The sequence below is a fragment of the Pseudochaenichthys georgianus genome, chromosome 20 (genome assembly GCF_902827115.2).
Source record: "Pseudochaenichthys georgianus chromosome 20, fPseGeo1.2, whole genome shotgun sequence".
In the NCBI taxonomy this organism is placed as follows: Eukaryota; Metazoa; Chordata; class Actinopteri; order Perciformes; family Channichthyidae; genus Pseudochaenichthys; species Pseudochaenichthys georgianus.
Window position 1 is genome coordinate 21,751,627 of NC_047522.1, and position 13,086 is coordinate 21,764,712.

At 46.0% G+C, this 13,086-nt stretch overlaps 1 protein-coding gene across 3 annotated transcripts in view; it reads left to right on the forward strand.

Annotated features, from left to right (window-relative positions):
- The window catches only part of flt1 (fms related receptor tyrosine kinase 1), a 38,410-nt gene that overhangs the window by 3,178 nt on the left and 22,146 nt on the right, over positions 1-13,086 (forward strand). The window contains exons 3-11 of one of the 3 annotated variants that reach the window (XM_034108416.2): positions 102-307; positions 2,303-2,427; positions 5,335-5,500; positions 6,916-7,052; positions 7,440-7,611; positions 7,760-7,877; positions 8,838-9,007; positions 9,101-9,248; positions 11,409-12,828. In XM_034108416.2, the coding sequence (XP_033964307.1) occupies positions 102-307; positions 2,303-2,427; positions 5,335-5,500; positions 6,916-7,052; positions 7,440-7,611; positions 7,760-7,877; positions 8,838-9,007; positions 9,101-9,248; positions 11,409-11,430 (1,264 nt within the window). In that variant the 3' untranslated portion in view covers positions 11,431-12,828. Of the gene's footprint in view, positions 1-101; positions 308-2,302; positions 2,428-5,334; positions 5,501-6,915; positions 7,053-7,439; positions 7,612-7,759; positions 7,878-8,837; positions 9,008-9,100; positions 9,249-11,408; positions 12,829-13,086 lie in introns of those variants that run through there. The other 2 variants (XM_034108413.2, XM_034108414.2) reach the window with 2 other exon arrangements.

A 13,086-nucleotide genomic window follows, 5' to 3' on the forward strand; every position in this document is an offset into this window, starting at 1 on the left:
TATTGATACGAGATGCAAACAGATTAATGTCATGCATGTTCTTTCGAATCTAAAGATTTCTGTGTGATTTCTGAGGAACCGTTCATCTCCATGTTGAGCAGGGGTCGCTGGGAGCTGGCGTGGGCCTTCCCCTCAGGTCTGCTTCGAGGCGAGGTGCAGGTGGAGGAGTTTCGCTGTGGGAGGACGGGGAAGCTGTTCTGCAGCCGCCTTACGGTGAGCAGCACCGAGACCCAGCACACCGGCCTGCTCCGCTGCAGGTACCGGCACCGGACCCGCAGGCAGACCTCCATCTACCTTTATGTCACAGGTAAGACACTGCTGCGAGGTCCAAGAGGACAACTGAAAGACATCAAGACCCTCACTCCCCCCCCTTTATGCTTATTGTTTATATCCCCAGGTTAAACAGGATGTGGTGGGTGCTAAATACAGCCCAATGCCAGAGACAATTATATCTAAACACTGTTTGTCCCAGCAACACATCCTTCTAGATGACTCTGGACGCCCTCCTCCCCTGCCTCTCTTTTCTCAGTCCTACCTCCCTGTCATCTATATATAAATAAATCCTTTTTTACTTTCGTTTACGTGCTACCTCGAGGCCAGGAATAGCCCAGCTGCTGAAAGGCTCAGGCCTGGGCAGAGTTTCCCAGGGCATCAGGCTTATCTGCTCGGCTCAGCCTTGCATGGAGCATCCTGTGCTTGGGGGAGGAGGGGAAGGGAGGGGATGTCGCTGTGTCTCTACAAGGTGGTGGCGGGGAGGTGTGGTGTGTGTGTGTGTGTGTGTGTGTGTGTGTGTGTGTGTGTGTGTGTGTGTGTGTGTGTGTGTGTGTGTGTGTGTGTGTGTGTGTGTGTGTGTGTGTGTGTGTGTGTGTGTGTGTGTGTGTGTGTGGTGTGTGTGTGTGTGTGTGTGTGTGTGTGTGTGTGTGTGTGTGGTGTGTGTGTGTGTGTGTGTGTGTGTGTGTGTGTGTGTGTGTGTGAGGATAAGATGAAGGCTGGTGGCTCAGTGGTATCAAGGGGCAGAGGAGGCACGATGTCTACCCGCCGCCCCGCCCTGTCCTGGAGGGTGACGCTGTTGGGCTGGAGGCCAGGGTCGAGGGCCACGCTACTGTTCGTCCAACAGGACCCTCGGGGGCCATCAATCGCTCAGGTCACCACGTCCATTAAGCTTCAGACTTGGCCTGCGGCTCTACTCAGACGTTGCCTCCCTCCCAGAGCACTCTATTAGGGAATCAAAGCAGGAGAAGGAAGCCCTCAGTCCGCTGGTCCTTTGGGTACTTTTGTTCGAATGTTCAGAGATGTGCTTTCCTTGAATAACACCCTACGGTAACAAACAATGCAGCGAGCAACACCCACGCTGTTCAATGGCACATGACCATTACAGTAGCGGAGAGAAGGCGCAGAGAGGCCGTTTGATTGCCTCTAAACAATCTGTGTGTTTATTGTTGACCGCAGGCAGACATTTGCTGAATGGGTATTCAATGAATGGGTGTGGAGTGTGTGTCTGTTTGTTTTTGTTTGTTGCTGATGTTCATACTTGGAAGTGTGTGTTTGTGCTTATAGAGAGGCAGGGGATTGTGCATGCATCGGGTCAGTTCACAGATAATGATAGGAAATCATATTCTTTCAATAAGTCAAAGAGGTCATTCTGACTTGGGACGATGGGATTTCTTTGCCCTGGGTTTTGGCTATCAGGCTCTCTTTGCCCTAAAAGTCAAAAGCCAAGTTTATGTTAATCCTCTGTGTGTGGGATAAAAACAGAGAGATCGACATTCTGATTCCCAGCCTGAAGGATAACCTACAAAATACACTCAAAGTCCTGCCAACTTTAAACTTTAAAGATGGAAATAAGATCGTAAAACAAAGTGCTCTGGCCAAATGTTACCAGTAAATCAAATATCCTTACTTTAAGCTTCATTGTGCTCCCAATCTTGCAGACATGCATTGACTTTAGGGGGTCGATGTTGAGGGATATTTGTTGCTCACATCCTTAAGAAAATACAAAAGCAGCATCTCTTTCCCGAAACTGCATCCGTTCCTGCATAACAAGTTGTGCAGGATTCCTAGTATTTATTTATTGTTATAACTTGTCAGGATTGGCTGATTTTCAAATTGTATTTTTTGGTGGTACAAAAGAAGACATTTGTAAAAAGGTCAACATGAGCTCTGAGAAGCTGCAACAGGCTGATGTATGTCATCCACTGACCCTTGTTACTGTACCTGCGGTTGTATAGCCTAATAGATCACATGAGGAATAAGCTTATCATCTGTACATTATGTGTCCATGACCGCAGTGTTTGGGTTTCAGACAGCCAGCAGCCATTTGTGGACCACCCTGATATGAGCCCAGATGTGTTGTACATGAAGGACAAGCAGCCGCTGGACATCCCCTGCAGGGTCACACACCCCAACATCACCACCACGCTGGTCAAGGTCAGTGCAAGGACAATGCACCAAAGAATTGGGATGTATTTTGCATCACCACATCTACATGCATGAGTGTTCCTCCACACTTCCACCCCGCTCACATTCTCCGCACATCATCACTTCCCAGATGTGTGGATCAGGGCTCACGTATGCACATAATACACCGTCCCGTTGTTTCCCCCCTCTCCAGATCATTCGCCACATTGTTCTTATCTTGGCAGGCTTTGCGCGGTGGTGTGTGTGTCCCCGCTTGTTTGTGTATGTATGCGGATATGTGTGAAAGTGTGTGCGGATATGGCTGTGAGTGTTGCTGCTTAAGTGCTGAGTGAGAGGAGGGAACAGAAGTGCAAAGAGAAGCATTTGGAGTGTTTTTGTATGTTGCTGTATGGATGTTATATGACTGTGAATGTAAAAAAACCATATATATATACTTAAATCTGAATATACCCACTGGTCCAATATGCCGCTTCACTTACTGTATTTTTCCGATGGAGCGGCGCCCACAGCGTTCTGTTGGCACCGCTTCTACAGGACAGGACATGGCGTCTGGAGTGCCCCTTTGGCCCCGGGCCAGCACCACTTCCTCACACCTCACCCTCCACCTCTTGTAGTACGAGTCCTGGCTGCCAACTTCCCCGCCTGATGCTTTAAACAGCTGGTTCACGCAGAGCAGGAAGCAGAGGCTGCTCCTGTTGGCCCGCGAGAGATCAAAGTACAGTTAATGTTCTTTAATCATGAAAACCGATTAATATTAGTCATTGTGCGTCATGAGATTATTGTGGGATAACTACAATAGAGTACTTGGAGAAGACACAAAACAAAAGAGAAACAATACAAAGAGAGAGTGTATTATGGGAGAAACCAACAGTTAATAGAGGAATTGATAGATTTGAATAGAGAGATTAAAACAAAATAGTCAAATAAATGCAGCAGCAGATATTTCATGACTTTAGGCCAGTAGTTTGGATCAACATCTACAAAAATGTCTTAAAATATTTTTTGTTAGATCCTCTCTGCCCGATAAAAGTCTTCCAAACATCTCTACCTCAATATGAATGTCTGATATAAGCTTGAGAAACCGGCTCGAGATACACTTTTTGTTATATTCCATGGAATGCTCTTAACATCCCGATAGCAATGAATATCTTAAGTGCTTTGACAACAAATCCATAAAAAAGTCATCTGTGGAAGCCGTAATACTGTAAAAAGTACAACAGATGGCCTACCTGCCTGTCAGCCTTCCATCGGGGCACAAACTCATCTCGTGCCCTCATTGGTCATGTGCGCGTTCGTGTGTGTTGGAGGAGGGGCTCTGTAAGGAAGTGGCAGGTTTTCTCCGGTTGTGTATTTTCAAATTCTAGCGATCTCGAGCCGGTTTCTCAAACTTACCTACCCCACCTTTAAGTGCTTTGACAACAAATCCATTAAAAAATCTCATCTGTGGAAGCCGTAGTACTGTAAAAAGCACGACCAATCATCTGAGCCGGCCCAGCTAAAGTAACTGGATGACCTACCTGCCTGTCAGCCTTCCATCGGGGCACAAACTTATCTCGTGCCCTCATTGGTCACGTGCGCGTTCGTGTGTGTTGGAGGAGGGGCTCTGTAAGGAAGTAGCAGATTTCTTCGGCTGTGTATTTTCAAATTCTAGCGCACTCGAGCTGGTTTCTCCAAAATGACCTACCCCACCTTTAATAGAGGAATTGATAGATTTGAATCGAGAGATTAAAACAAAATAGTCAAATAAATGCAGCAGCGGCAGATATTTCATGACTTTAGGCCAGTAGTTTGGATCAACATTTAAAAAAATGTCTTAAAATATTTTGTGTTGGATCCTCTCTGCCCGATAAATGTCTTCCAAACATCTCTACCTCAATATGAATGTCTGATATAAGCTTAAGGTCAAACCGGCCAATAATTGAGACGAAATGTCATAGTGGTGGGAAAAAGTAAAAGGATGATCCTCTGGGGAACAGGAGAGTCTGAGCAGTCCATCCAATAGTTGTTTAGATATTTCCGTTGTGAGTAAAGCAGGTTGATGGACTGCTACAGATGAACTCATGATTTGCGATCCAGGAAGTGCAGAATTATCATCGGAACAAACCGGCCCATGCTTGACATGAATCTGATGCTTCAACACTCACATGTGTTTTTATCCCGTCTCCAAACAAAAGCCTGGAAACGCAAAGGTAATTAATAGCCCTCCTCCTCTTCCTTCATCTCCCTCCTCTCACCCGGTGCTGTCACATCTCTGGAGTGTGTTTTTCCTGGAGGGATTTTGCACTCGGCCTGGATCTCTAATATGACCCTCTCAGCGGGAACAATACCCAGGAGGGACTGCTCTCTGGCTGTGAAAGTGACTCTGGAGGTCAGCCTGGGGTTCCAGTCAAAATGTCTATATCCTGTAGTAACAGGATGCCACGAGAGTCACATTTCTCCCTCTGACCTTCGCTGCTCCTCTGGTTTCTCCCCCTCCACCTTTGCACACTCCTACATGTAGGTTTAGAGGATGGGGGCAAGAGGGGGCACTAAGGGCGCTCAGACAGTGAGTTTCTGAGGAGGAGCGAAGTGGCGTGGGGAGGGGGGACATCAGCCCGTTCACACTGTGGGTCTGCAGGGGGGGAAATGGGTGTGATGGTGGGGGGGGGGGGGGCTCTACCTGTTCCCTGTTCCCTTGAGAGTGGGTGGGAGGCTTCCACCGTGTCACAGAAACTCAAGTAAACATTTCCTTGAGGCTGCCTCCAAGGTTACACAAGTGTCCATGTCGGGCAGCCAAGTGTTATAAAACCTGGGAGGCTCTGTAAATGCGACGCTGTGTTATCCTATGTGTATATGATTTTTAAAAGTGTGCGATTCCCGCCGTCATGTTTGTGTCATGGAGCAATATTTGATAGTTGTTGTCTTCTCCCCTTACAGTACCCAAACCTCAGCTTGAGTCCAGACCACAGGGTCATTTTATGGAACAGCAAGAAAGGCTTCACCATCCGAACCCCCACCTTCTACTACATCGGCCTCTTCTACTGCCAGACCGTCACCGAGGGCGTCACACACGTGTCCCGTAAATACTTCATATACAGACCAGGTGAGGAGCAGTGCATGGATTCATTTAGGATTCAGACTCATGTGTGTCTCAAACATATAATTAAAGGTCCCCTATTATACTGTTTCTCACCAATATATTACAGCTCTCAGATAAATACAAACCTGTCTCTGAAGTGTTTGGCTCCAAACACCAAACAGATCATTGCAGCATTACCCATAATCCCCTCTGTTTCAGCCCTGTTTCCAAAGTGCTGATTCTCTGTCTGTTACTTCAGATGAAAATAAGGAGCCCCTCCCCACGCCCCTCTGAGAGACATTTGATAAAAAGAACACAACAGCCGCTTTCACACCAAGTACTTTGCCGCACTTAGTGCCCAGCACTTAGTTCCCCCATGGAACCAAAGAGCCGATCGCGTTCACACCGGAATAAGTTCCCTGAGGGAAGATTACGCAAATGAAGCCGCTGACGTCACTTCTTCTTCTTCTGCTTTGGGTTTACTGGCAGGCCGCAAACAACTTCACGGCGTATACTGCCACCCGAAGTCCCCGGAGTTGGGGAAGGCTTCCGAGTAAATCGCCAGAACGCCGACACCTCCTCATCTCCACCGCTCCCATGTTTTCTTTTGTGTTGCCACAAGTTAGTCTCTCTCCGTTGGTGCGCGGGGCTAATGCTAATAATGCTAATGCCAGCAAATACAATGGCGGCTTCACAACACTTTTTAGAGTTTTAAGGGGCGTGGTTTGCAATTCGCCCAGCCAATCAGAAATGGGAACTTGTCTCTCCCCAGGAAAGTACCTGCTCTCTAGCAGGGACTGAAAAGGGGGGAAAATTCTCTGAACTAAGTTCTCTTTTTGGTGTGAACGCAAAATCCCAGGAACTATCGGAACTAAAAGGGAAAAGTAATCCGGTGTGAAAGTGCCTATTAGTGCTCTAGCAGGAGATTCAGGTGATAAGGTGGGGGGGGGAGTTACCTTGGTTGCTGATTGGCTGATGGTTACACAAGACAAAAAATCGTTATGACATCATAAAGTGGCCAAAATCTGATCAGCTCATTTTCAGACAGGTTTTTATAGAAATGGATCAGGAGAAAAAGTGAGCGAATCTTTTTTCCTGAAACGTTCAGAGTCTCTTTCCACAGAGGGGACACATGTTGATGTAGAAGAGACATGGAGAAGAGGGGACACATGTTGATGTAGAAGAGACATGGAGAAGAGGGGACACATGTTGATGTAGAAGAGACATGGAGAAGAGGGGACACATGTTGATGTAGAGGAGACATGAAGAAGAGGGGACACATGTTGATGTAGAAGAGACATGGAGAAGAGGGGACACATGTTGATGTAGAGGAGACATGGAGAAGAGGGGACACATGTTGATGTAGATAAGACGTAAACAAGTGGATTTTGCATAATAGGTGATCTTTAAGTCCTGCATTTTTGTCTCTCTTGTCGCAGTGAGTAACATCATGGACGTGTACCTGAACAGCAGTGGACCTGTGGAGGCTCTGAAGGGGGAGAGGCTGGTGTTGAACTGCACCGCCACCGGGGAGTTGAACACCAGAGTGAACATCACCTGGGACTACCCCGGAAAGGTCAGAGCTGCATTCAAGTCTGAGGAGACGATTGACCTTTAAAAGAGAGGCGGGGATAACTCTGTTAACATGCAGCTCTTACTCAAGTATGTTATCAACCATTTAAAGTTGATATAAATGTACTTCTGCAAAGTCTATGCCATCAGGGGTTTATTATTTGTGACTTTATTTTTACATTGGCACGTGGTGTCACATTGTAGACACGTACAGGAAATGTGTGGGAAGTGTGAATGGGTGACTCACAACAAGGGTCACGGAGTGAACCAAACTAAAGAATTTGTGATTATACTTTGCACCAATGGGAATCCTTGAATCAAAAGTGAAATTAAAGATTTTTCAAATGAAAAGTCCAATCACACAAAGGTGTTCCTCCCTCTCCACCTTCAGATCAATAACACCGGCTCCACCTCCAAACGGCTCCTGAAACACCGAACGCACTTGTTGTTCTACAATATTCTGACCATCCCGAAGCTGCTGCGCTCCGACCGAGGCCTGTACACCTGCCGCGTGACCAGCGGGGAGAAAACCAAAGAGCAGAGAGTCAATGTCACGGTCTTTGGTGAGCGTCTTCCTCTGAAACTGCCTTACAGTCTGACGATTCAACAGCAGACCTCTGCAGAGAGTACTTCATTATATCTCAGAGCTGTTGAGAGTTCCATTCTGTGATCCACTGACCCAAAGATGTGCATGTGTCTCTTCTTTTGTAGACCGTCCGTTTATCCGCCTGAAGTCCAGACATGGAGCCGTGATAAAAGTACAGGCAGGACAGAAATCTTACAGAATCTCTCCCAAACTGCGAGCGTTCCCTGAACCTCAAGTCATCTGGTGAGAAAACTCCTTCATTCCTGAAATCAGACCAAACTGCCTTGTTTGTTTTTTTTTGCCTCCCTTTCTTATGGCGCAGTTTAAGCCGTTTTTGGTTGCGTTTCCACTTGGCGTAGTTCCGGCTAGTTCCGGCTTTTCAGTTTTCTGGCTCTCCAAAAGAGAATCGCTGGCAACTACAACTAAATTAACATATTTTACCGTGATTTTACCGTTTCAAAATGATGCCGAAGTAACAACATACTGATACCGGTTAATAAAAACCATGAATTAATGCTTTGACAAGTCTGCAGACAGACGGCAGTCGGAAAACCTTTTAAAATGCGTGTTTTCTGAATGGAGATTGGCTAAGCTAACGCAGTATATGCTCCGACCGTCCACACTCACAGCAACGGCCTACAGACATAAATAAAGCAGCGACTGTATTCTCCATGACACAGGCAGTCTGTGGTTTGTACTGGTTTAACTTGTGTCTAGTTTCTGAACAGATATGAGGAGCTGTGAGCTCTGAGTGCTAACAGCTAACGGCTGATGTTGGTTTTGTGTTTCGCATTGACGATGACGTCACGGCTCCGCCTACACTGCGTTACTATAGTTACTGCCCCAGTTCCTAAACTGTAATGGAAACGCAGCATAAAGTCAGCCTGGCCTAACAAGGCATAACTATACCGTACTAAGCCGTGCGAGGCCCTGCAGTGGAAATGCGCCATTAGTGTTTCATAGATGTTGCTTAAAGGGGGCGTTTCAGGCAGGGGGGGAGTGTGGGAGACAAACTTCCTCTGTTGGGAACACAGGGATTCTAGCCTTTGCAGACCATTGACATGCACAAAAACCTATACAACACTACAGGAAAGGAAAACCCCAAAACATAATGGGCCTCTTTAAGCATTGATAGTCATATTCTGGAGTAACTCCGAAAGATTTTCCCTGAAACTTTGCTCAGTGGTCTTTCTTTTCTGAAAGGTTGAAGGACGGCATGGTGGCAGCGGAGCAATGCTCCAGATACCACATGGACGGGACTGCTCTGGTGATCCGGGACGTGGCAGAGGAGGATGCTGGGAAATACACTGTCCTGGTACGAATCCTGGAACATGGACTCTACCAAAATCTCACCCTCACACTTGTGGTCAACGGTGAGACATTTGAGTATTCACCCACTGAACACAACTTTTTTCTTATAATTCATGTCGTTTTCTAAATGTTTGATTGTGCTTCTTGTCTGGCAGTGAGTCCTCAGATAGGGGAGAAGGCGGTATCGTTGCAGGACCCCGGCTCGGTGCCCAGAGGGAGCAGAACAGCACTCCACTGCACGTCTCACGGAGTCCCGCCTCCACGCATCCAGTGGCTCTGGCACCCCTGCCCGTCAAAAGGCCTGTAAGTAGCCCAGAGGGTAGATGCAGCACACGTTTAAAATATTCAGCAGTGGAAGAAGTACTTATAGATGTGTTACCTAAGTAAAAGTAGCGATACTACATTTTAAAAGCACTTTGTTTTTAAGTCAAAGTCCTCCATTCAAAATCTTACTTCAGTAAAAGTACAAAAGTATCGGCATCAAAATATACTTAAAGTGCAAAAGTAAAAGTACTCCTTATGCGTAATGCTCCATTTCAAAATCATATATATATTGAGTTATTGGTTACTAATATGATACTGGTAAATGTAGAACTATATGCTGCTGCTGGAAATCTGAACCTATAAATACATGTCAAAGTTTATTTAATAATTGATTTGGATTTTGTGTTAGCTAATCATCTAAACCTAAAAAGTAACAAAAGCTGTCAGATAAATGTGTAAAATAAACTAAAAATATACAGGGAAAGTACAAGTACCTCAAATATATACTTGTGTAAATGTACTAGACATTGAATTAGATGAAGAAACTGTTAGCTGCACTATTGAATAGTATTAACATATTCAAACCAACCAATAGAAAATAGCATGTGACCTAATGATAATTAAATGAAAGAGCGAAGTTGTTCAAGTCAATAGATCGAATAACGTTGGACACCAGTTAAAGCTTTGTGTATTTTGCAAAAAGCTATAAATACCCTTGCCATAATGTTACGAACACACACAAAGCTGCCTTGTTTGTTTTATGTTATTTAGGGTTTGGTGTGTGTGTGTGTGATTCAGAAAAACGAGACATGTTTTGTCTATTTCAGCATGTGTTCAGACAGCGCTTCCTTCTTGTAACCAGAACAGATGCCTTTGGGGGCCTTTCATGTGCGGGAATGTGTGACAATGTGTGTGTGTTTATTTGTATGCGCCCACATATATGTGTGTGTGTCTCATCATGTCTGTGTTATATGTTTGCTTGCTTTTGCAACTCTGTCCCTATATGTTTATTCCCCTCCTGTCCATGTTTCCTTTTTCTTAAGTGTGTGTGTGTGGGGGGGGTGTGTGTGTGTGTGTCTGATACATTCACAGACACAGTACACAGTGTATCTCAGACTTGAAAGGACAGAGAGAAAAAACACACTTCAATAGAAGCCAGTTCCGTGCTCCCAGTCACGATTTGTTGGTTTCCCAAATCAAACGCTATGATTTAATGAATTTCCTGTCCAGGGCGCAGCGTAAGAGGCCTGTTTATTATTGTGATTGCACGCTGCATCCTGTGATGCCTTTTCTTATATCTGACACACACACTATATATAAAGTTCTCATGAGAAATGGCCCAGCCCAGCGATGCCGAGGAGTCATCTAGTCACCACGCACGAGTGCCGAGCAGACGCCTGGCAGAGGCTTTGGTTGAGCTGCTCTCGGAGGTCAGACACTTATTGTGTTGCTTATGGCCGAATCAGAAAGTATTACCTGAGAGCAGCCGCCCTGACTCCATTCCTCCTCTGAGACACGCTGACATCCTCCGTGTACTTGACCCTCACCTCCGGCACTTTGACACGTGCACCTCTCATCCGTCTGTTTCTGCCCAAATCCCAAATGTAGTTTGAATTATCTTATATTTATAGGCAGATTTAACCTAAGTAGGAGCGATGTAAGGTCTTTCTCTTTATATTTAAGTGTCAGCTTAAGTTACCTGTAGCATATTCAGAATTCCAGGTATAAAGGATTATTGAAATGTCGCTCCTGTCGTACCACATGATTGTATCACAGTGTACATGCACAGTATGTTTGAGAACAGATCTGATCTAATGTTTCATCACGAGGAGAGTCACATGCAATCTGCACCCAACGAACATCTGCCTAAAACTAATTATTTTACGATCAACAGCGGCAATCAAGTGTTGAATTATTTTCAGATTCTAATGAACACATATAATTTGGCCAAAACATACATGCAACAAAAATGTATGCAACAAAACGCTGCAAAAGAATAATATGTCTCCAAAGCACGAGCTTATTACCGTAAAGGAACTAAAGTATATTGCACAGTGATGTTTCTGCAGATTGCATTGGGCCTCTTCACCGGCTGATGGTGGGTCCGTTGTGAAGCTCTGTTCTGGTTCTGCTTCAGTGTCTGCATTGAGTGTGTTTCTTTAGTTAGCTGGATCCTCACGAGGCGCTTGTTCTTTGCAGCCCGGCTGCACCACGAGCCTGACGCTGCGCTGGAGGAGGCCCAGGGACAGTGGACCAGGCCGGGCCAGGCTGATGGGGGGCCTCGCGCCTGGATCCTGGGCCCACCTCCTGGGTCTGGCCCTGGGAACCGCAGCAGTCTTATCTGGCCCTGGCAGGAGGCGCACTGGGCTTCCTGTGCGAAAATCAGAGCGCTTTTCCTCTCGTTGTTTGGCTTCCTCTCCGACGCGAGACGCTTCCCAGCAGCGTGATTGTCCCTTCGTCTTCAAACGTGGCACAGTCCGCTTCCTCAAGAGCTTGATCTATTCTTGAGAGACACCCCCACACACACCCCTTCCCCCAACTCTTCTGCCCCCCACACATACCTCTCCAAACCCCTTCCCTCACCAACTCTGCCCTCCACCCCAACCAGGCATCAAGAACAACTCCCCATCGCCTCCCCCCTTGGAGCCCAGCCCCTCCACCTCCACCTCCCCCTCCCCACTCTCATCAGCCAGACCCCTCAGTGACAGTACCAGAGATCCATGTGATGATGCTGTGCTGAACTGGTAGAAAGTGACTTGAAACACTGCTGAGCAGTGAGGACCAGGAGTCACCGAAACAGAGGAACAAAAGCCACATCACTAAAGATATAAGGACACCTGCTTATTTATTTATTTACTTCATTATCCCATATCTCCCCCTCACACCGGCCATCATGTAGTTTTATGCTTTTTTACAATTCCCAGACATTTTGAGCCAGAAGAAGTGCAATTCCATTCATCCACCAGCCACATTTCTGGAGCTGCTTCGCTTGTTTTTTGTGTCCTAGAGTGGTACTATAATGGGTGCATGAACCGTGCCTGTCCCGAGCCCCGATCTGATCCTGACATCCACAAAAGCTGTGAGTTTCTGTTCCGATTTTAAGCCACTGGTAGAAGGTCAAATGTGCTCACCTTGGACGGGCAAAACAGGAGAGAGCACTTTGTGTTGCTCACTATGGGATGCCTACAGTTCTCTATAAAAGACTGACGGTCCGCAGACGCCTACCATGTAGGAAGTCTCTGAGACCGGACACTATGACCGCCCTCTGTCCTAATGTCATCCTGTCGTCCCATGTCAAAATGTCTTGTTTGTCAAATGATGTCAGTGTAACAGCCATGTTGTCTTTGTATTGAAAGTTAATTGAAATGTATGAGTGCCATCAGGTTTAGTAAAGTCCAATTGTGTGTGTGTGTCTGTGTGTGCGAGTGTGTGTGCGAGTGTGTCCCATTTACGGGTGTCTCCCAATGTGATTCATTCCTTGTATAAAGATGTTCTATGAGTAATATATGAATCTAATATTTAATAATTTTATACAACTAACTTACATATGACGAATGACAATATTTGCCAACTTTGTATGAATCTGTATTGAAGTGTTATATCAGTTGTTTGTGTTTTTGCATTAAACTTTGCTTATATTTGTGGATTGGTTTACAATGCGCTGTGGTTATTCTGGGGTTGAGACAGGAACGGACAGAGACGGAGGTACACATGTATTTCAGGCTGTAAAAAACGAGACAGGAAGTAAAGGCAGGAGATGACCCCCACTGATACACAACCTATTCATGCTCACCCTGTCCGCAGGCACACACTGTGAGAATGCGTCTGGTGTGACTGTGTATCTGGTGTGTGTGTTTCTGTTTCTAACCACGTTTAT